General features: G+C 37.2%; 1 protein-coding gene and 1 pseudogene across 8 annotated transcripts in view; both read right to left on the minus strand.

Moving 5' to 3' along the window:
- GALNT13 (polypeptide N-acetylgalactosaminyltransferase 13) overlaps positions 1 to 23,300 on the minus strand; it is a 606,606-nt gene that overhangs the window by 163,600 nt on the left and 419,706 nt on the right. For all 8 annotated transcript variants that reach the window (XM_074399672.1, XM_074399674.1, XM_039469839.2 and 5 more), the window contains one exon: positions 3,392 to 3,572. In XM_074399672.1, coding sequence (XP_074255773.1) covers positions 3,392 to 3,572 — 181 coding nt within the window. The remainder of the gene's footprint in view (positions 1 to 3,391; positions 3,573 to 23,300) is intronic.
- Positions 9,386 to 17,670, minus strand: LOC141584605 (prohibitin 1 pseudogene; annotated as a pseudogene).

Here is a 23,300-nt window from a genome sequence, read left to right on the forward strand (position 1 = left end):
AGGAGTTCATTACCAGCCTGGCCAACATGGTGAAACCCTGTCTCTATTAAAAAAATAGAAAAATTAGCTGGGCATGGTGTCAGGTGCTTGTAATCCCAGCTACTGGTGAGGCTGAGGCAGGAGAATCACTTGAACCTGGGAGATTGAGGTGGCAGTGAGTCCAGATAGCGCCATTGTACTCTAGCCTGGGCAACAAAGTGAGACTCTGTCTCAAAAAAAAAAAAAAAAAAAAAAAAAAAAAAAAAAAAAAAGTTTGACTTTCCTTATGAGGACTAAACTTGTAAACTTGGACCTTTTCCTCTCTTTTCCAAATTCCCATCATGCCCTAAAGCAAATACAATCTCATTAGATAGGTTTTATTTAATGCTATGTCATGTGGGTTAGTTTTTGATACAGGAGTTAAGATGAAATTACCTTGGCAGAGAGGATATGGGAGTCCCCAGTAAAGTTTTCCTTTTTAATATAAAGCAGCCCCAAAATCATTTCCTAACAAAGAGCAGCCTGTAAAATTGAACTGCAGACACAGATGCCAGCAGTTCAGCCAATCATGTTCCAAACAGCAATGCCATCTTTCCTTCTCTCTTTGTCAGCCGCATGTACAGTAAGGAGCAGACAAGATGGCACCAGTGTGGGGTGGAAAGTCTATATGCATAAGATGAGGGTGGGGTGGCCACCTTCTTGCACCCTATGTAAAGGGCACACTTAATTTAACGATTCTGCAGGCCCTAGTAAATCAGCCACCTCAAGTCTGCCTAAAAAATCCCATGCGTCCAGGCCAGGTGCAGTGGCTCATGCCTGTAATCCCAGCATTTTGGGAGGCTGAGGCAGGCTGATCATGAGGTCAGGAGTTTGAGACCAACCTTGCCAACATGGTGAAACCCCATCTCCACTAAAAATACAAAAATTAGCTAGGCACGGTGGCGCATGCCTGTAATGCCAGCTACTCAGGAGTCTGAGGCGGGAGAATCACTTGAACCCAGGAGGTGGAGGTTGCAGTGAGCCGAGATTGTGCCACTGCACTCCAGCCTGGGCTGAGTAACAGAGCAAGACTCCATCTCAAAAGAAAAAAAAAAAAAAAAAAAATTCACGCATCCACTTCGGTGATCTTTCCCTTTCAGAAGACCTCTCTCTAGTGAGAGAGAGAGCTGTCCTCCTTTCTTTCTTTTGCCTAGTAAACTCCTTATGTGTGTCCCTGTCCTAAATTTTCTGCTCCTAAACTCCTCATGTGTGTCCCTGTCCTAAATTTTCTTGGCATGAGAGGATGAACCCCCAGTATTTACTCCAGACAATGTAGCCACTTTATCATCAATCTGATCGTGGTATAAATAACAGATAAAGAAGGAACCCCAAAGTACATTTCTTTGCCATAACTTGAAATGGCCCTACAAAGACATCTTTTGTGGAGGAGAATCTGCTTCTAGACCTTTCCCCTTCCACGCCCTACCAAACCTGAGGAGATAAACTGAGAGTTTACTACCTTTTACAGGTTTGAATAAGAAACACTTGCCAACTATTGCCTCTAAGGTGATCACCTATGATACTTGATCTAAGTAATAAGAACCTTGATCTCCACAACCTCCTATCTTAACCCAGTCACTCTTTTCTATTGATTTTGGGTCTTTAGATAATAACTTGACCAAACAAATATACCCCTCACATGCATTTACTGATGTGTTTTATGTCTCCCTAAAATGTGTAACATTAACCTATAACCAAACCATCTTGGTCATGTGTTCTCTGGAACTCTAGAGGATGTGCCTTGGGGTAGGTTTATTCAAATTTGGTTCAGAATAAAGCTCTAAATACTTTGCAGAGTTTGACTCTTTTCATTGACACTTAAATATACCTTCAAAAATCAGAGCATGCCAATTATAATCTAGATAGGCTTTTCTAAGCCAGCTAATTACAGAAAGAGGATGTAGGCTTGGATTTTTGTTATTGTCCTTATGGGTTACATAATAATGACAATAATGTCACTGATGACCATAAGGCCTATATAAAAACTGAATCTTTTTGTATTCTTATTTTTCTCCCTTTTTAAATGCTTTGGCTTTTTTTAAAAAAGTAATATGGCTATTGCAGAAATCTAGAAAATCATAAAGAATTTACTAACAATCCCACTACCCAGTAATAGGATTTTCTCATTTTTTTTCCTTTTTGATGATTTTTGGGAAAAGTAAAAAGTTCCTCTTCAAAGTTTGCCTTTTTGTTAAAGAGTAAATAAGTGTTAGAAATAATGGTTTATTTTAAAAACAAATTTCCTTCAAGCTTCTTTGCTTTTTGCTAATAATTATTTGTTAAGCCCTATGTAGCTGTTAAAGATAGTAAGGGAATAAGTACATTCTATTTCCTTGTACCTTAACCAAGTTATTTGTTCTTTCCTATAGCTGCTCAGACATGTCTGAACATGCCCACACATTTCCTGGCTTACTGCCTATGCCTCTTCCTTATTTGGAAACATGATTATCTTCCTAGTTTCCCACAAACAAACCCCTTCCTTTATTTGTTCTCCATCACACAAGTTTGCCTATTTAAGAAAGTTTTAAGTTTTTAGCCAATGGGGATCAGTCTAGATTGTGTTGTCCAGCTCCCGCCAATGGAGATAGGACACAGCAGTAAGGACCCAATGTATCAGAGATAAAAACCTGTGCTTTTCTTTGTTCATGGTGCTCTTGTGACAATCAGCTTCCAAGAAGCATCATTTCTGCAGAAAGTAATATTGCCTTGCTGAGTAAATTCTTTGACTTTGCTCCAGTTCTTCTTTCTGGCACCAAGGAACAAGCATTTGCTTCTAACTCTTAATTTTAAAAATAAGTAAAGTACGAATATTGAGGGAATTTAGAAAATACATGTAAAAAATTAAATTATTCATAATCCTACCACCCACTGATAGCCTGTGTTTACTTCTACTTCAGTATATATACTTCTCTGTAACTAAAGTATGAAAAGATTTTAGTCTTACATTATTTTCCACTTATATTTATTAATGAATAATTTACTATGTTATTCTTTAGAAATATAAATTTGAATATCTGCATAATTTTCTATCTTGTTTCTGTATGAAATCATTTAACCTTCCCCTACTGATATTTTTTAAAAATATGCTTAATTTGAGTTAATAATTATGACTTAAGTTAGATCTCTCTGTACTGCTTGCCCCATTTTTCTATTATAATACTTGGGTTGAGAAAAGATAGTATTTAGGGATTTGAAATATAGTTCTTATTTTACATCAAAACTTCATAGTACAGCTTTCTCATATACAATTTTCTATAATAGTATGGTAAATAAAATTTAAATAGTACAATAACAGCAATAATGAAACACATATTCAGTATGTTTCAACATTATTTTCTCCTGTAGAGAAATTAAAAATGTCAGAATTCTGTACCTGGGGATATGATGTAGAAGAAATCTTTAAATTCATCCATCCAAACTTCTGCCAATCTCCTGTTGTTCTTGTTGATGACATGACCAGTGCCACCAGGAAAAGTGTATGGAGTTGCCTTCCGAAAAACATGACCAACATGGGAACAAGTAACAATCTCCAAGGAGCCTCCACATTGCCAAATCTGAGAAAAGGAACAATCACTGTAAATAATGCAATAATATTGTATGAGAATAAGCCACTGAAGCTTAGGCCAAATCTTCAGATCTTAAATGTTTCAAGCAAAATGCTGATGCAAAATTTAGAACTAGTATACTAAACTTTTGGCAAAGGATGCTAATTTGAAAGATCTTGATATATTTAAATATCTGTAGCATTGGAATTATGTAGGTAAGATATAATTAATTTGTGTCTCTTTATTACAGTACCTAATTTCTAGTTTTTAATAGTTAACCCAATTGCTAGTTAGTAGATTTGATATCCAACTCTGCTATTAATAAATTTTTACATGTTAGATACTGTGGTCAAAAACCAATTTGATTTGAAGAAAAATCAATTATTCTCCACCCATCTGGAATTATAAATGACCATTCATTCTAAGCTGTTCATATGCCTCGCATCTTAAGCCTTTGGACTTATTATGTGCTAGGATGCCTTTATAGGTGCTCACTGTCCACATAACCTTCAAAGCTCATCTTCACCGAGATCATTTCTTCTAGAAAGCTCTCGGGGAGATTTAGTAATGTGTACCTTTTGTATTTTAAGTATGCTTTTATTGAAGAACTGACTGTAATTATTCACTTCCTTATCACTCCTTTATAAATTCTTAGAAAATATACCTTATATTTCTTAGTATCCTAGATTCACTGTGTATTTAAGGCTAAGTATTATGTAAAGTATCCATAAAATACTTATTTCTGGCTGGGCACAGTGGCTCATGCCTGTAATCCCAGCACTTTGGGAGGCTGAGGCGGGTGGATCATGAGGCCAAAAGATTGAGACCATCCTGGCCAACATGGTGAAACTCTGTCTCTACTGAAAAATACAAAAATTAGCTGGCTGTGGTGGCATGCATCTGTAGTCCCAGCTACTTGGGAGGCTGAGGCAGGAGGATTGCTTGAACCCAGGAGGTGGAGATTGCAGTGAGTTAAGATCACACCACTGCACTCCAGCCTAGTGCCTGGCGACAGAACGAGACTCAAAAAAAAACAAAACAAAAAACAAAACAAAACAAAACCTTATTTCTATGAAATTACATTTTATAGCCATATTGTTTATATATGTGTGTGTGTGTGTGTATACATACAATGCTATACATACAATTTTATATATACACGTATTAACTATATGCTACAGATGTTCTTGTCACAATAAATAGAAGTCATAGTTAATGCTATACAAAATTTGGAAGACATGGTTTTATATTGTAACATTGTTTTCATTTGATACATCTAATTTAAGTAGAGTTACTATTTTTGAAAGAAAAATATCTTTCTGGCCATTTCCAGCCAGGTGCAGTGGCTCTCACCTGTAATCCCAGCACTTTGGGAGGCTGAGGCATGAGGATCACCTGAGGTCAGGAGTTCAAGACCAGCCTGGCAAACAGGGTGAAACCCCATCTCTACTAAAAATACAAAAATTAGCTAGATGTGGTGGCACATGCCTGTAGTCCCACCTACTTTAGAAGCTGAGGCATGAGAATTGCTTTAACCTGGGAGGCAGAGGTTGCAGTGAGCCAAGACTACACCATTGCACTCCAGCCTGAGTGGCAAGAGTGAAACTCTGCCTCAAAAAAAAAGAGAAAAGAAAAATAACTTTCCACCTGACCCTTCAGGTAACATTCAGCTTATAAGAGAGCTGCTATTGGACTTGGGTAGCAGTAAGAGACATTCACTTTTTTATTAGAAGATAAAAAATGATAAATAATAAGTTATAATAATAATGATTTGTACATTTCATATAAATCTATTCTTTCTTATTTTATAATTTTTTAAACAGTATAATGCTAGCAGAAAAATAGGTCCAACAAACACTGAGCTATGGATGAATATAAGAGAAGAATAGAAACCTTCATCCCCCTTAAAAGACAGGGAAGCTCATTCTTAAAGTATTTCATTGATTGATAACTCACTCATCTTTCTAGCTTCATGAAATAAATGAACCTTCTTGTAATTATACACATTTTTCCATTCTTCCTTCCTGTTAAAATGGAGGCAGTTAATCTTTATCCTATTGAAGTCAAATCAATACTTCTTTTTCAGCCCCCATTTTATCCCTTGTATCGTTTTAAAGGATGCCACTAATTTAGTCATTCTCCTTACTTTTCTCCTGATATATTAATCATGTTTCTCATTACTAGATTATGTGTATCTTTGCATAATACCTTTTAAGGTCATCTATCTTTCAAATAGCTTAAAAATTTATAAAACACAAAAAAATCACTTGTTCAATATCTATATCCTAGATATCTGTTTCCTTTTACCATTAAACAATATAAAATACATATCATATATTTTATATTTTAGATATAATACATATTGTATATTTTTGTCATGGTAAATTTATGAATTATAAAATTTTAGCATATTTCTTCTTAAACAACCGGTAGGAAACAACAGTGAAAGAAGTAAGACAATTAAGATGCCACTGAATAGACAGATGAGATGCTGGGGATTAGGATAAGGATGGTAGCAGTGGAAACAGAGAGAAATTGTGCCTGGTTCCTAAAAAGCATGTATCACTAATACGGGAAAAATATGTTTTAGTGATACATGTTCTTTCCCTTCCTCAATTTTCATTTTTTAAAAATCTATTGTAAAAAATGATGTTTGTTTCTGTAGCTACCCACAATTCCTCTGGTCAAAATAACAAACATCTCTTGTTGAATTTGTTGAATTCATTATCTTATTTAATCTTTCCTTGGAGTCTCCAAATTTTTCTTTTATTATACATTTATCCATTATTACTTTAAACTTGTATTTAAATGTTGGCCTTCCTCTTTCTTTAAACATTTCATGGGTGGTATCATTTGTTCCTATTACTTTACATAGAACCTGCATCCCGACAATCTCAACATTTACATCTCAACTCAGATCTCTTTTCTGGGATCCAGACTTGTGTATCCCACATCTGCTTGATACCTCCTATTGTCTGTCCCAGAAATATACAAACAGAAATGTTCAAACTGGGTTTGTTGATTCACCCCTGTTCTGTCAGCCAGGTCTTATTTTCTTCTGGTGTGTGTTTTGTTTTTTTTTTTTTAAATTGACAGTATATGGTATCATCATTCACCCAGATAGTCAAACCAATAAATACATAAGGAAAGCAAAATAAATAAACAAAACTAGAACATATCATTGATTTATTTATTTCATCACCTGGGCAACCACAACAAAATCTTGGGAGGCTTAAACAACAGAAATCTATTTCTCACAGTTTCAAGAGGCTGGGAAGTTAAAGTTCTAGAGGCTGGGAAGTCACACGCCATATGTGAGGAGGTAATTAGGGCTTCAACACATGAATTTTGTGAGAACCATCCCTCTGTTTCCACTGCTATCATTCTTGTCTTAATCACCAGCATCGCTTGTCTACCAATTCAATACACTCTTAATTGTTTTGCTGCTTTCAATGTTCTTTCTACAATTTGTTTGTACAGAGAATTCAAAGTCGCCTTTTAAAAATTTAATTAATTTTACTGCCCTGCTTAAATCATTCAATGGTTTTTCATTGCACCGTGAATGTAAACAAAATCCATTAGCAGGGCTTCTAAGACCATACCTGATTCTCCCTCTCTGTCTCAAAAAGCACTGGTGATATTGGCCCTTTGCCACAAACCACATACCTTTTCACACGCTCAATTCTCAAATCTCCTTCCCCTATACCTACAATACAATTCTGTCAGCCCTACACCTTCTGTGCTTCTTTTCCATACTTCTCATCTCAGCTGAAACGTCACTTCAGAGAATTCTTCTCCTATTACTGCATTTAAAGAAGTCCCAACCCAGCTATTTTCTCTAAGAAGACCCTGTTTAGTTCCCTCTTTGCTTAACACAATCTGTAACTTATTTATTTGTATTCCTATACATTTTCTTTCCTCAACTGCAATGTAGACTCTAAAAAGGACAGTGGAGATGTCTGGTCAGTTTTGCAGCCCCAGAGCTAAGCCCAGTGCTATATACACAGTACATGTTTATATATGTGTTTTGAATGGACAGATGGACAATTCAAAATTAACTACCAAGGTTAACATGAAAAATAAAAGACATTCCTGGCACAGTGATGAGATTTAAACAGACATTTTTGTGCAATGTTAACTGGCATTTTTGTAGAAAATATCTTTAAAAGACTAGGTAAAGCAGTCAAGTCAAATGATACATAACTGCTGTTCCACATGCCTTGGGAACTAAGGAAGTTCTTTGAAGGTCACAGAATAACAAAGAAAAATTAGAAATGGTTGATGGTTCATGGCAAACAAGACTGCTCAATGATACAATCTTAATTTTTAATGTGCTATGAAAGCTGTTTAGTCAAGCTCACACAAATCTCATGCTCTCTCTCTCAAAAACATGATTTAGTATAGTACTCAAGCATTCATACTATGACCAGGACTTTGTAAAGAGTGTGCCAATTTCAGAAGAAATGACACATGACTTGTTATACATGAGAAGAAATTTAAGGTCGTCTTTTTATTGTGAGGAATCCAAAGTCTTTGGTAAAGAGCCTTTTCCCTCCCTTTCTATGGAATACACATAAACGAAGAGCTTCTTTCCTCCTTCCCCAAACAAGGGAGCTAACTGAATGAAGGAGAAACTGGCATTTCCCTCCCAGCTGGATACTTGTACAGCAAATTAGCATGCTATCCTTGTGCTGCCTTTAGAACAGAGGAGAATGTGTTCAGAGAGTTACATGACCCTAGTAAAAGAGACCACTTCCAATCTGGTGAATTCTGAAGGTATAGTTGGGGTATATCGTACAGGGTTGTTCCAGCAGAATTGATAGGTACCGTGATGCAGTGAACCTGAAAAGAAGTGGTCTTTAATAGCAACTAGACCAGACCATAGTCATTTCTGGGCTCTACAGAGCATGGAACATAGTAAAGAAAAAATGAGCAATGGGATTATCAATATGGCAGATCAGCACAGAGGCATACTTTGAGAAAGACAGGTGAAATAGGGACTAAGATCTCCCTCTCCAAAAGGCCCTTAGAAAAGAGAAGAAATAAAGGGTGAAGCTGAACACAGATTTAGGAAAACAGTAAAACTATGTATGGAAGATAATAACCTGGGTAAGGCCACCAGTAGCAAGTAGAACCATATGGAGCCAACAATGGCAAGCCATCATCAAACTTACCATGAAAGACCTGCCATTTTTCTAGACTTCCTATTTGACCCTAACCACTGGGGAAGGCAACCCCCAAACCCCTGTTCTTCCTCATTCCAAGCTCCTCTTTCATCATGGGCATAGGGAAAACAGAGAATGTGAGCTCTGTAGTGCCCACAAAAATCAAGGCTTTACAGTGGATACTGGAGTTTTCAATAATTAACTGGGAGCAGTGGCTCATGCCTATAATCCTACCACTTTGGGAGGCCAAGGTGGGCTGATCACCTGAGGTCAGGAGTTCAAAACCAGCCTGGCCAATAAGGTGAAACCTCGTCTCTACTAAAAATACAAAAAAAAAAAAAAAAAAAAAAAAAAAATTAGCCAGGCATGGTGGCGGGTGCCTGTAATCCCAGCTACTCAGCTACTCAGGAGGCTGAGGGAAGAGAATCACTTGAACCCACGAGGTGGAGGTTGCAGTAAGCCGAGGTGGCACATTGCACTCCAGCCTGGGCAACAGAGAGAAAATTGGTCGCAAAAAAAAATTTTTTTTCAATAACTATAAGTGACTACAAAACTAAATAATCAGTACTAAATAACATTAAGGATTGAAAATGAATATTCAGAGCATAAAAGCAACAATTGGGAAAAAGTAACTATTTAAATCTGTACTCCATTAAATTCAGACTAAACCCTGTTAATATAAACTAGCAACTGACAGTTGTCCTCTGGATTCTCCATTTGCTTTTTACAAATATGGATTAGCATTGTGGTTGTGTGAGTTAGATGCCCAGGGATCTTTATTTCCACTCTGTCGCTTCTTGGTCCTCCCATAGCTTTTGGGTTTATTGGTTCTATGCCAGTATCAGGGCTCTAAACATAATAATCCAAAATATGTCAAGATGGCAATTGAAAAAACTGCGGTAGCCAGGTGGCCACTCTGACCTCCTCCCACCTTTCTCCCCGGAAGTTTAGTCATAATGAAATTCTCTGACTTACTTTGCCTTAAAGAAGATCATATACTTGCAGGCCAAGAAGAATCTGAAGAAACAGACCTTGCTAAGAGCCCCAATCCTTTAATTCCATTAGATCACAGATAATTTTTGTACAATCATACTTCTATATGACTGTCCATTCTTCTTGGATCCTAAGAATGAAAGTATTCATTGAGTTATGGAACAGATGCCTAAGGATAAAAATTCCTGGGTCTTTAGGTCTTCATTTCTGAAGGCTCTCGTTTGACATAAAACTTTGGTTAAATAAATTTGTCATGGTTTCCTTTGGTGAATCTGTCTTTCTTTTGTATAAAGTTGTCATTCATAAACCTTGTGACAGGCAGGGAAAATATACTGTTTTGTTTTTCCTACATCCTGACTGTGCACACTGAACGGGAAATGAAATCTGGTTTGAAATCTTTTAAAGGGTTCCAATGGTCTCATTCCTTCCCATCTTAATTGGCAAAGATAAGAATATATGAAAGAGCTGATTTTATGTTATCCTCCTGACATGTAATGACATTTTGTATGTACATATTCAGATATAATGCTGCAATGTTTTATTTTTAATGGTTGATATTTGTAAGACAAGGAAAACCTGTCTGACTTTGATTCTCACAGATAAAGGTATTTCTTAAATATATTGAGGATAAATACAAAGAACTGATGGCAACTGTTCCATAACTCAGTGAATACTGGCTCATGTTTCGCCTGTGTGCCATAGGCTACTGACTCTTGGAATAATGTGAGTACTTCTCCCATCAGCCATCTGTGCTCACAGACTGTGTAGATGAATGCTGATGATGCATTTCCTAGGTAAAGCCTCTTCTCAAAATTTGCACAAAAATAAAAAGATGAAGTTTAAAATGCATAGCACTATGAAATAATTAGGCAAATATCTACTCATATCAATACTAAGTTAACATAAGAATAAAACATTTAATTTATGAAATACTGACCAGATAAATGCCATATATTTAGACTCCTGGGTAATGTGAAAAAATTAAATGTTAAAGCAGAAAGAGCTTAAATTGAGTGGAGTCCACAATGACTACCTTGATTATTTCCTTTAGTGTGTACTCTCAATATTTTAAAAGGATGTGAGAAAAGAAAGAAGAAACATTATGACCCAGTCATTAAGAACTGGGGCTATGAAATAAGGAAACATAGTATTTCTACTGGCTCTTTCATGTACTATGTATACTTGTGAAAATTATTAAAAGTCTTCAAGGCCCTAACATTCCCAGTGGAAAGTGGGGATAATAATGGTTACTTCTAAGACCCTAGTAAGACTGTATGTATAAAGAAATAAGGAACTATGCCTGGCACTTAATATGTGATGAAGTGAAGTGATAATTGGATATTATTTAACTTTTATTGCCATTGTTTCTCAGGGAAATCAACATCTATATATTATTGGCTGATTCTTGTGTTTTAAAAAGAATTTTATTCAGGTCTTCAAAATTTTGTGTTTCTTTAAAATTATAACATCAATATCGAGGGGTATGTACACTGTGTGGAGTCTAAAAGAGTAGACTGTTAGCTTCTGATTAGAATACTGCATTTCATTCCTTGAAATTATTTTACAATGTCTGAACAAACAGTATAAGCTGAATAAAACATGATGTCTCATTCCCATGAACAAGTGATATCTGAATTACTTTGTATCACTGAGTATATCTGTTATTTTCTAGGCTTTCAAAAGATTAATATCTTATATCTCTTTCAAGTAAATTTGACCATGTATACAATATAAACTATGCTAGCATCCACAGGGAATTAAAACTTGTCTTTGTTCCCAGATACTTTTATAAATGTCTTCTGATGATGGAGAAGGTTCTTAATCAGAATGTAAAATGCCCATTGCTCATTTTATTATCTAGTTGATTTTATTCCCCTGCTAGTAGACAATTAACTAACATAGTTTATCCTTTTCATGTTTTTTGGCACCTACGTCAGTGACATTTTAATTAAAGTTCATAAACTTCATAATCTCCACTTTGCAATCTCAGTTCTAGTGCTACTGTTGTTTCTAATTTTACAACTGTTGGGCCAAATTCATGCAGCTGCTTGTTTTTATATTAATATTTATCTTTCCCCTAACCCATACACATACTACCTCTGGCACAAAGTCATTGTTTAATATAGCCTTAATGAAAACAAACAACAATAATATACAATGGAGACCATGTAGCACAATGATTATGAGTAGAGGCTATAGCTCCTGATATTATATCCCAGCTCTTAAACTTACTAGCTGGGTGACCTCAGTTATGTCACCTCTCTGTGATTTGGGTATAAGACAGTAAAATGAAACTAGAAGCATCTAGCTCAGCAATCCTGCTAAAAGAACATTGTTGTGAGGATTAAGGCAATCTAGTTCACATAAAAATACTTAGCTTTGGAAAATGAATTGGAATGGAGTGAATGAGTGATTTATTGAGGAGTTATTCCAACAGTCTAGAATAAAGATGATGACTTTGCCCATGCTGATGCCAATGAAATAGAATTTAACAACTTGACAAAATTTGGGAAATTAAAATTAAGAAATAATATATAAGGGTATGTCAGCAACATGGTGAAAGAGCAGTCTCTGGGCTACCCCTCATCCCACAGACACATCTAGTATACACCAACGCATGAGTCAGTTATCTCCAAGAGAAAGCCAAAATATAGATGAAAGACCCCTACATGTCAGACTACTGAGAAATAATCACATCAAAATGGATAATGAAAGCAGAAATATACTCATACTCTAGTTCCACCATGAGTACAGAGCCTTACAAATGAGAAGAAGAATCCCAACTACTAACTTCTTCCTGAGGAGTTGAGGGGCTTGTACCACATATAAAGTGCCGACTTTTGCAGTTTCTATGGCGGGCTTGGCTCTTCAATCACCATGCTTGATGAACCACAGGGAGAGGGCATCAGAAGATTTCTCTCAAGCACAAATGAAAAAAAAAAAAAAAAAGATTCATACTATGTGAGCCCTCCTAGCAACTGTAGCACTCAGGATTGGCCCAACTTCCAAATTCCCCCAAATTTGGTCTCAGGCTTTCCCACCAGGATTCTGTGGTTCTGGCCTTTATTTATTTATTTTTTTTTTTGAGATGGAATCTCTGTCTGTTGCCCAGGCTGGAGTGCAGTGGTGTGAACTCGACTCAATGCAACCTCTATCTCCCAGGTTCAAGCGATTCTCTTGCCTCAGCCTCCTAAGTAGCGGGGACTACAGGTGCACCACCACAATTGACATTTTGTATTTTCTTTTTTCTTTCTTTTTTTCGTTTTTTGTATTTTTAGTAGAGACGGGATTTTACCATGTTGGTCAGGCTGATCTTGATCTCCTGACCTAGTGTTCCATCCGCCTTGGCCTCCCAAAGTGCTGGGATTACAGGCTTGAGCCACCATGGCTGGCCAGTTCTGGCCTTTTAACAAGCCAGTATCTGGGAAACTACAGAGCAAATAAAGAATAAACCTCCTCCGGCTTAAACAGAAAGAAAGGCATGTCCTGTATGTACCTTCTTCTCTGGCTTGCTCCTAAGATAATTCCTGCAATCTCAGTCTACCCCTGCAAGAGAGGTTATAAAAGTTCTGCTTGCTTTAATAGGAGAGTGGGCATTCTCCTTGCCTCCTTCCTTGGCTTGTTTTTGAGATAAATTTCTGCAGTCTCTCATTAGAGAGAAACTGGGGGACCTCTTCATTCCTGATTGGAAAAGTGGGTATTTTCTGCACCTTCTTCCCTGCTTTCTTTCAGTGATAATTCTGGACTACATTCTTCCCCTGCTAGGAGGGTGTGAGGCTTCTGCTTGTTTGAACAGGAGAATGGGCTCTCTCTGCATATTTTTCCCTAGTATGCCCCAGCAGTAAATCCAGATATATAGACTCTCACTGGGAGTAGTTTCTGCATGCTTTGAGTGCCCCAACTTTTATAGCCTTTGCCCAAGGGACTGGCTCCTAAATCACCTAGCTACGGGAGCTAACAGTGCATTCTTGAGTCTGCTAGACAACAGGGAACAAGATAATGAGGTTTAAACTTGAAAATGTTCAGCATCTCTCTCACCAGGCTCAAAGTGAGCATTCTGATTATGAGCAGAGGCAGCTGTTTCAGACTCTGTCCTTGGTGAAGGACAGAATGAGTAGGACATAAACTTTGGCTCTCGTCTTCACCGCAAGAAAAGAAGGAAATGGAACACACATCTAACACCCTAGCCTCTCTTGCTGAATCTCAGGAGATGGGCATCTATTCTAACTCTCTGAAGGCAATAGCATGACTTGGCAATAACTAATTTCTTGGCTGTGTCTCCACCCAAATCTCATTTTGAATTGTAGCTCCCATGAGTTCCATGTGTCATGGGAGGAACCTAGTGGGAGGTAACTGAATCATGGAGGTGAGTCTTTCCCATGCTGTTCTCTTGATAGTGAATAAGTCTCATGAGATCTGATGGTTTTATAAAGGGGAGTTCCCCTAACCAAGCTCTTGCCTACTGCGGTATAAGACATGCCTTTGCTCCTCCTTTGCCTTCTGCCATTTTGTGAGGCCTCCCCAGCCATGTGGAATTGTGAGGCAATTAAATCCCCCATGTGAAACTGTGAGTCAGTTAAACCCTCCACCCCTTGTTTTTAAATCACCTAGTCTTGGATGTTTCTTTATTAGCAGCATGAGAATGGGTTAATGTAGTAAACTGGTACCATCACAAGCCTGGAGACTTAGGATAAAACATTTTTTTCATGAGCTGGTCCAGGGCCTCGTTTCGTTGTGCAGCTTGAGACTTGGTGCTCTGCATCCCAGCCATGGCTTAGAGGGGCCAACGTACAGCTCAAGCTGTTGCTTTAGAGGGTGCAAGCCCCAAACTTTGGTGGCTTACACCTGGTATTGGGCCTGCAGGTGCACAGAAGTCAAGAATTGGGGTTTTGGAATCTCTGCTTAGGTTTCAGAAAATGTGGTGGAAATGCCTAGATGTCTAGGCAGAGGTGTGCTGCATGAGCAGAGCTCTCCTGGAGAACCTCTTGCTAGGGCAGTGTAGAAGAGAAATGTGAGGTGCAAGTCCCCATGCAGAACCACCCCCCTCCCCAGCATTGTCTAGTGGATACGTGAGAAGAGGGCCACTGTCCTCCAGATCCCTGAATGGTAGATCCACCAACAGCCTGTGCTGTGTCCTGTAACAGCCACAGATACTCAATAACAACCCATGAAAGCAGCAGGGGCCGGGGCTGTACCCTGTACCCTGCAAAACCACAATGGTGGAGTTGGCCAAGGTCATGGGCACCCACCCCTTGCATCATTGTGACCTGGATATGAGACATAGACTCCAAGGAGATCATTTTAGAGCTTTAAGATTTGACTGCCCCACTAGATCTTGGACTTATATGAAGCCTATGGTCCTCTTCATTTGGGCTAATTTCTCCTATTTGGAACAGCTGTATTTTCCAAATGATTATACCCCATTGTATCTAGGAAGTAACTAATTTGCTTTTGATTTTACAGGCTCATAGGTAGAAAGGATTCACCTTGTCTCAGATGAGACTTTGGACTGTGGGTTTTTGAGTTAATGGTGAAATGAGCTAAGGCTTTAGGGGACTGTTGGGAATGCATGATCAGTTTTGAAATGTGAGAACATAAGACTTGGGAGGGGCCAGGGGTAGAAAAATATAGTTTGGCTCTGTCTTCACCCAAATCTCATCTGGAATTGTAGCTCCCATGATTCCCATATGTTGTGGGAAGGACCTGGTGGGAAGTGTTTGAACCATGGGGGTGGTTACCCCCATGCTGCTGTTCTTGTGATAGTGAATAAGTCTCATAAGATCTGATGGTTTTATAAAGGAGTGTTCTCCTACACAAATTCTCCTGCCTGCCTCCATGTAAGATGTCACTTTCCTTCTCCTTTGTCTTCCTCCATGATTGTGAGGTCTCTCCAGTCATGTGGAACTGTGAGTCAATTAAATCTCTTTCCTTTATAAATTACCCAGTCTTGGGTATGTCTTTACTATCAGCATGAGAAAAGACTAATACAGGGACTAATACAAGTAAAGCAGATTTTACAAACAGTGTATTGAGGCACTAGAATCTCCAGCCATGCTAATAGGGAGGAATATCTCCAACATAAGGCCAGTCTAGCAAGACTAGGAGAGATGGTTCTTCAATGCACTGAATTCCACATAGAGAGTCAAGGAAAATGAAGAAATAGCAAAATATGCTTCAAATAAAAGATAAATCTCTAGTAGCCAACCCTACTGAAATGGAGACACATAAGTTACTCAATAGGCAGTTCAAATGAACAGTCATAAAGATGCTAACTGAGGTTTGAAGCACAATGCATGAACAAACAACTTTAAAACAGGGATAGGAAATATTAGAAAGCACGAAACAGAAATCACTGAGCTGAAGAATATCATAATAACAATTCAAAAGAGGGGTTCAATAGCCAGGTAGAACAAGCAGAAGAAGGATTGATGAACTTGAAAACAGGTCATTAGAAATCATTTAATCTGGGGTGGGGGGGGAAAGGAAGGCAGTGTTAAGAGTCACTGGGCTGTGGTCCAGCTGGCTGTCAGAGGTGAAGGCATGGTGGGTCCTCACTGGGGCAGCTGATGTTCTGAGAATATGAGAGCCAGTATGAATGTTTCACAGCTTCCAGCTTATGCAGCTCAATCAGGCTGTCCCCACTCTGTGGCCAGTGAGTTGGCGATCAGCTCTGCTGCCTTGGAGTTGCCTTTGGCAGAGATGATGGCTGCCTTTTTCTGATGTTGTCTTTTCCACCATAAATCTGGCCCTCTCTGCTTCCTGCTAACCTACCAGTTTAGCTTCCATGGCTTCTGCAAACTGCTTCCCAAAGGTCAGATGTGTCAAGGACATGTTGTCCAGAATGAGCCCAAAGGTGGCTGCTCACTCTGTAAGGCCATCACGCACCTGCCTGGAGACCAGCTCTCTTTGGGTTATCAGTTCTCCTGCATCAAAATGAGCCACCACTGACTTGAGGGTCTTGGTAGTTACAAACGGCAGCACACAGTCATCATAGTTCTCTCCAATGCTGGTGAAGATGTGAATGAACTGACTAGCAACAGGTCAGAAGAGGGTACAAAGTGTGATATTGACATTCTGCAAATATTTGTCAACAGCGATGACTGGCACATTACATGATGAAGAACATCAGTTAAAGAAAATTGGTTTCTGTACCCATGGGATGAGAAAGTGAGTCCCTTCCCCTACCAAAACGTCCTGACTTCCACAGAATCAGTCAAAGATGGCAGCTCTGTGCCCCACAACCACATTGTATAAGGCAGAGTTCACCAAGCCTCCTAGAATAGCTAAGGCCAGGCCAAACTTGCTAATGGACTCAAAAACACTGGCAGCCATGTTTCTTCTGCTGGACCCTCTCACACCTGCTTCCACTCTGACCATATTTCTGTACATTTTTGTTTCTGCTTAGTGGTATCTTTTCCTTCAGGTCGAAGAACTCCTTTTAATATTTTTTGTAAGGCATGTCTAACAAAATGAAGAACCCAAAGCACATGATCATCTGAGTAGAAGCAGAAAAAAAACATTTGACAAAATTCAATATTCCTTTATGATAAAAACCTCTCAAAAAACTAGGTAGAGAGTACATGTACCTCAACACAATAAAAGCCATGTATGATAAGGCCACAGCTAACATCAGACTCAACAGTGAAATGCTGAAAACTTGTACTATAAGGTCAAGAACAAGAATGCCCAATCTTGCCACTTCTATTCAACATAGTACTTGAAGTCCTAGCCAGAGCATTTAGGTAAGAATAAGCTAACAGCATTCATATATGAAAGGAAGAAGTAAAATTATCTCTGTTGATGACATGATCTTGTAGGTAGAAAACCTTAAAAGCTATACCAAAAAATCTGTTGGAACTGATAAAAAAATTGTAGGTTACAAAATCAAGATACAAAAATCACTAGTATTTCTATACACTAATAATGAGCTATCTTAAAAAGAAATGAAAACTAACAATCCCATTTACAATAATATAAAAAATACTTAGGAGTACATTTAGCCACAGAGGTAAAAGATGTGTTTTTTGAAAATTATAAAACATTGAATTAAAAAATTGAACACATAGATAAAAATATATCCCATGTTCGAGTAATATTGGTAGAATGTTCATATTACCTAAAGCAGATGTCCCCAAACTACGGCCCGCAGGCCGCATGCGGCCCCCTGAGGCCATTTATCTGGCCCCACTGCCGCACTTCAGGAAGGGGCACTTCTTTCATTGGTGGTCAGTGAGAGGAGCACAGTATGTGGCAGCCCTCCAACGGTCTGAGGGACAGTGAACTGGCCCCCTCTGTAAAAAGTTTGGGGATGCCTGACCTAAAGTAACCAACAGATTCAATGCAAAGCATATTAAAATTCCAGTGTTATTTTCACAGAAATATAAAAAATAATCCTCAAGTTCATATGGAATCAGAAAAGACTCTGAATACCCAAAGCAATTTTGAAAAAACGAGCAAAGCTGGAGCATCACATTTCCTGATTTCAAAATATGCTATAAAGCTATTATAATCAAAAAAGCATGAAACTGGCATAAAAACAGACACACAGACCAGTGGGACAGAATCAAAAGCCCAAAAATAAACCCAAGTATTTATTGATTGATTTTCAGCAGGGTACATAATGAAGGAAAGGGTGTCTTTAATACGTGGTATTGGGAAAACTGAATATCCACATGCAGAAGCATGAAACTGGACTACTTCACACCATATCCAAACATCAAGTCAAATTGGATAAAATATAGACTTAAATATATGACTTGAAACTGTAAAGCTACTCAATGAAAACATGGGGACAAACTCCATGATATTAGTCTGGGCAATGATATCTTGGCTAGGACTCCAAAAGTATAGGCAACAAAAGCAAAAAGACAAATTAAATTCCATCAAACTAAAATGCTCTTGCATAGCAAAGGAAACAACAGAGTAAGGAGAAAACTCAGGAATTGGTAGAAAATATATGCAAACCATATATTTAATAAAGAGCAAGTATACAAATATTTAAGGATTTCAAGCAACTTAATAGCAAAAATACTAATAACCCAATTTAAAAATAGGCAAGTGATCTGAATAGATGATTCTCAAAAAAGAGATAGGAATCTCTAACATATATGAAAAAATGTGCAACATCAGTAATCATTAAGGACATGGAAATTAAAACAGATATCACCTAACACCTATGAGAATAGCTATTATAAAAAGATTAATAAGGGTAATATTTCAGTTATTCTCCACATCCTCATTCTCCACATGAGGATGTGGAGAAAAGGGAACCCTTGTACATTTTCGATGGAAATGTAAATTTGTACAGCTATTTTGGGAGATAGTTTGACGGTTCCTCAATAAGCTAAAACTGGAATTCCATATGATCCAGCAATCTCACTTCTGGGTATATATTCAAAGGAATTGAAATTAGTATACGAAGGAGACATCTGTATTCTCATGTGGATTTCAGTGTTTCTCAGAATAGTCAAGATATGGATGCAACCAAAGTACCCATCAATGGCTGGATGGATTAAAAAATGTGATATGTATACGTACAGTAGCATGCTATATAGACAAAGTAAGGGAATTATTTGTGATAATATGAATGGAACTGGAGGACATTATGCTAAATGAAGTAAGCCAGGCACAGAAAGATCAATACTTTATAATTTCACTTATATGGGGAATCTAAATTAGTCAATCTCATAAAAAGAGAAAGTAGATTACCAGAAATTGGGGGATCAGGGAGTGATAGGGAAAGAAGATGTTGATTAAAGGATAAAAAAATTTCAGTTAGACTGGAAGAATAAGTTTTAGTGATCTGTTGCAGTGCAAGGTGACCAGAGTTGATGACGTATTGTTTATTTCAAAATTGCTTAAATAGTATAATTTTAACATCTCACTACACATATAAAAATAAGTTGGGGGGGGGTGATGAATGTGTTAATTGACATGATTGGCTCTTTCTATAATGTATATATAGATCTAACAACACAATGTACCTTACAAATATACACAGCTATGTGTTAATTACAAATAAATATAAAAAAGAATTAATATATGTACTTTCCGTTACCTACAATGTCCTCCCTTCATGGCCCACGTTTGTTTTCTTCCTGTAAACAGTTTTTGACTATGATAGTTTTTCATTGATTTCAAGTTTTCACTGATTTATAGAACTATCTACCTCTACACCACCCCATTGAGTTATCAATTCTGTAATTTGTCATCTAGATAAACGTTCATGTATATGTAAGTGAATGTGAGGATGTTTATATATATATATATATATATATACATATATATACACATATACATACATAGAGGTGTGCGTATGTGTGTGTGTTTGTTTTACATATATTAGCTTCATAGCCCCACTCACATTATCTCTTTAAGAAAAAGCATCATGTTTCTACATTATAAAACTGAAGTATAATTTATATATAGTAAAAAATCAGAAATTAAAGATATTCTATCAGTGTTTGCAAAGTCTAAAAAAAGTTTAACTCATATCAGTGCTCAATAAAAAGTGATTATCGATCTATTAATATTGATAAAAATCAGAAAAATTACAAAGTGCACATAAAATGTATCTACCATGTAATGGAATTACCAAAAACAGCTACTGTTTTCTCAATTTTGGCAAAGGGAAACTTAAAGATACTGGTCACTTAATTTTCAAAGTATTTTGTTCTATATCCCTGTTTGCTTCAAAAGAAAAAAAAATCCCTGTCAGTATATCAACCCTCCACTTTCTATATATTCAAGTAACCTGATGACAAATCCCTTAATCCTTATAATGGAAACAAAGTCTAAAAAGGCCTTCATTGAGATGCTGAAGGCACTATGATCCTTGATAAACTGGCACACACAAATACCAAAAGTATGAAGGTCGTTCAAAAGGGACAGGTATAAAGGTTACAGTAGGTATTTTCTCTTCATTCTTGATACAAAACTTTCCACATTTTCTTCACTGTCATTTTGATTGGGAGGATGTCATCTGAAGTTGTTTTGTTGACTCTCACCCTACTTTTAACTTCCCAGTGTAACCTAGATTTATATTATTTTGGAGTGGTTGCTAGAGTTGAAGTCTGATGTAATGTCTCAAGATGAAGATTTTTCTACATCAAGTTGTTGTGGCCATTAAGTGGTCACTTGCCAGAATCCACAGGGAGATTCAACACACCTGAGGATTCTGTCCAATACTTGATAATTTCATGCTTTTTAAACAAATTATTTTGCATAGAAAATAAAGTATCACATTTACAATTGGAAAGCTGGATTCTGTTCTTGAAATAGACACACACTGATTGTAGAATTTGGAACAAGTAATTTAATCTGGAGTGTCCTTAGAAAACTCACATGCAGAAGAAGAGGGAATGAGGTTGACAATGGTTTTGCATTTTTTTGCCATATATTTATGATTTAGTTTTTTCATATGGAGTACACAAACCACTTGTATAGATCATATTTTTAGATAGGAATGATAAAACCCTCTGAAATATAAAACTCTTCCTACTTAGGCAAGCTTTTTTAATTTTAGCTGTATTAAAAGAACATAATAAAAATGATTCTCTGAACAAGAGCAAGCATAAAGGAGCTGACACTATAAAACTTATTATGAGACATAAATGTGTGTTTCCCCATCATATATGGGAATTCCTGTTTTAGAAGGGTCACAAATGTTTTAAAAACAAGAAAAAGCAGGAGAACACTTTTGTTCTCCTTAAAGAGAATTTTTAAAGTCATAGCCATATTAGAGTAATTTGGAGGTTTTCAAGTTGGCATTAAACATAGACAACGCTGAGTTGAATCCATCCCATATATTTATCCCACCAATGTCAGGTTGCTTCTAAAATGTTCAATTATCAAGTATTTTCCCTTATCAAGTACTTTCTGTCTTAATTTAGTAATGAACTTCCTGAAAGCCCCAAATTCAAAATGTTCCTTTTCACACTTACTTATTTTCTAAAGGATTTAGCAAATTGACCTTGAACTAAGTTTTGTTTTATTTAAAAGATGTCTCTCAACCATAGTTTATCTTTTGCTTTTCCAAAGGCCTAGCAACTGACTTTTGGGAGAGCAGGTGGGAGAAAACTGGGGGAAGCAGAAGGGGAGAGGAAAAAGTAGAGTGAAAGAATGCGAAGGTGTGTATATACTGAACACAGAGCTGAAGGAGAGGATGTGTTTAAGAACAAAATGTGCATGAACTGGTGTGTATGAGAGTTATGGTGAAGTAATGCTGATCACAGATGGAGTCTTTAATCTCCTCTCCTATCCTCTCAAAACCAGACACCAGTTCCTAGCAGCTCAAAAAGTGAAGCTACCCCCAAAATACACATGCTAACACATTTTATGAAGAACAATCTACTATTACTTTTTGCCTTTCAACAACTTTCTTTGCTTTGGAGTTTTCTGACCTTTAGGATTGATAACACTTTATAGCTTCTGTATTTCCTGGGATCAGAAAAATTGTTACATGTCATTACTCCACATCTTATTAGGGTTGTTGATATTTCAGAAAATCCCAATTGTCCTTTAGATCAACAATACAACACATGGTTCTGATTGTATTATGGCAAATCTTTCATTCTCTGTGTAAATAAAATGTATGAATATAACAGGGTAGAAATGAAGAGTAAAGTCATCTGTTAGATATTAAAAATCCTACATAAGATGGTTCTGCTTAAGAAATTAATGTTTAGGTTTTCATGTTATAAAAAAGTATTGCTTTTTTATGTGCAGATTGTTTCAAATAGTAACTCAAAAAGGAAAAAAATATACGGTAACACTTTTTAATCTTTTGATAATAATTTTAAAGTATAATACATCCTGGAGGCTTTGAAAGTATTTTCAGTACAGTTAAGTGATGATGAAGACAAAAGTAGAATTATTGGAATTTTTGTTTTCCTTGTTGTATAATTAAGCCTATGAATTACTCTCAACTGTGAAAAAAATTGTGTGTGGATGTGAATTTGAAAGCTGGATGGAGAATGTGTGTGATTTGTTAAATGATATTTGGGTCAGATACTTTGCATTTTACATTGGTCTTCTCCCATGTCTGATGATATGCCTGCCTTTCGGATATCAGTAACATCTGCTGCTTCTAGCCACAGAGTGGCTCATGACAGCTGCGTGACACTGCCCTAGAATTCATGCCAAACCAGTCCCCTTTGAATATCTGTAGACCACCTGGGTACCCAGCTGCAATATATGGCATCTCCTGCTCTTTCACAGATGCCAGCAATACATAAAAAGAACTTGAGTGGAAAAGAAAATCTGATAGCTCAGAAAAAGTTATCTTTCAGTCCTCTATCTGTAAATGTCCACCTCTCCTGATTGGAGTTATAAAATTTCAGTTTGAATTAAGTTTCCCGTGTAATTTGTAAAGTGGTCACCTGTGTCCCAAATGTAAAGAATTGTGATAAATTTGAGGACATGGGACAACCTGTCTCCTCATGCATGATCTGCACATGTACCCCAGAACATGAAGTATAATAATAAGAAAGAATTTTCTTTAAGAACCTGGCTGGTATCTATTCAGCAAATATATATCAGCCAATGACTTTGTGCTTTGTCAAGGACAATGCTGGGCTCT

Source organism: Saimiri boliviensis, chromosome 5 (genome assembly GCF_048565385.1).
Source record: "Saimiri boliviensis isolate mSaiBol1 chromosome 5, mSaiBol1.pri, whole genome shotgun sequence".
In the NCBI taxonomy this organism is placed as follows: Eukaryota; Metazoa; Chordata; class Mammalia; order Primates; family Cebidae; genus Saimiri; species Saimiri boliviensis.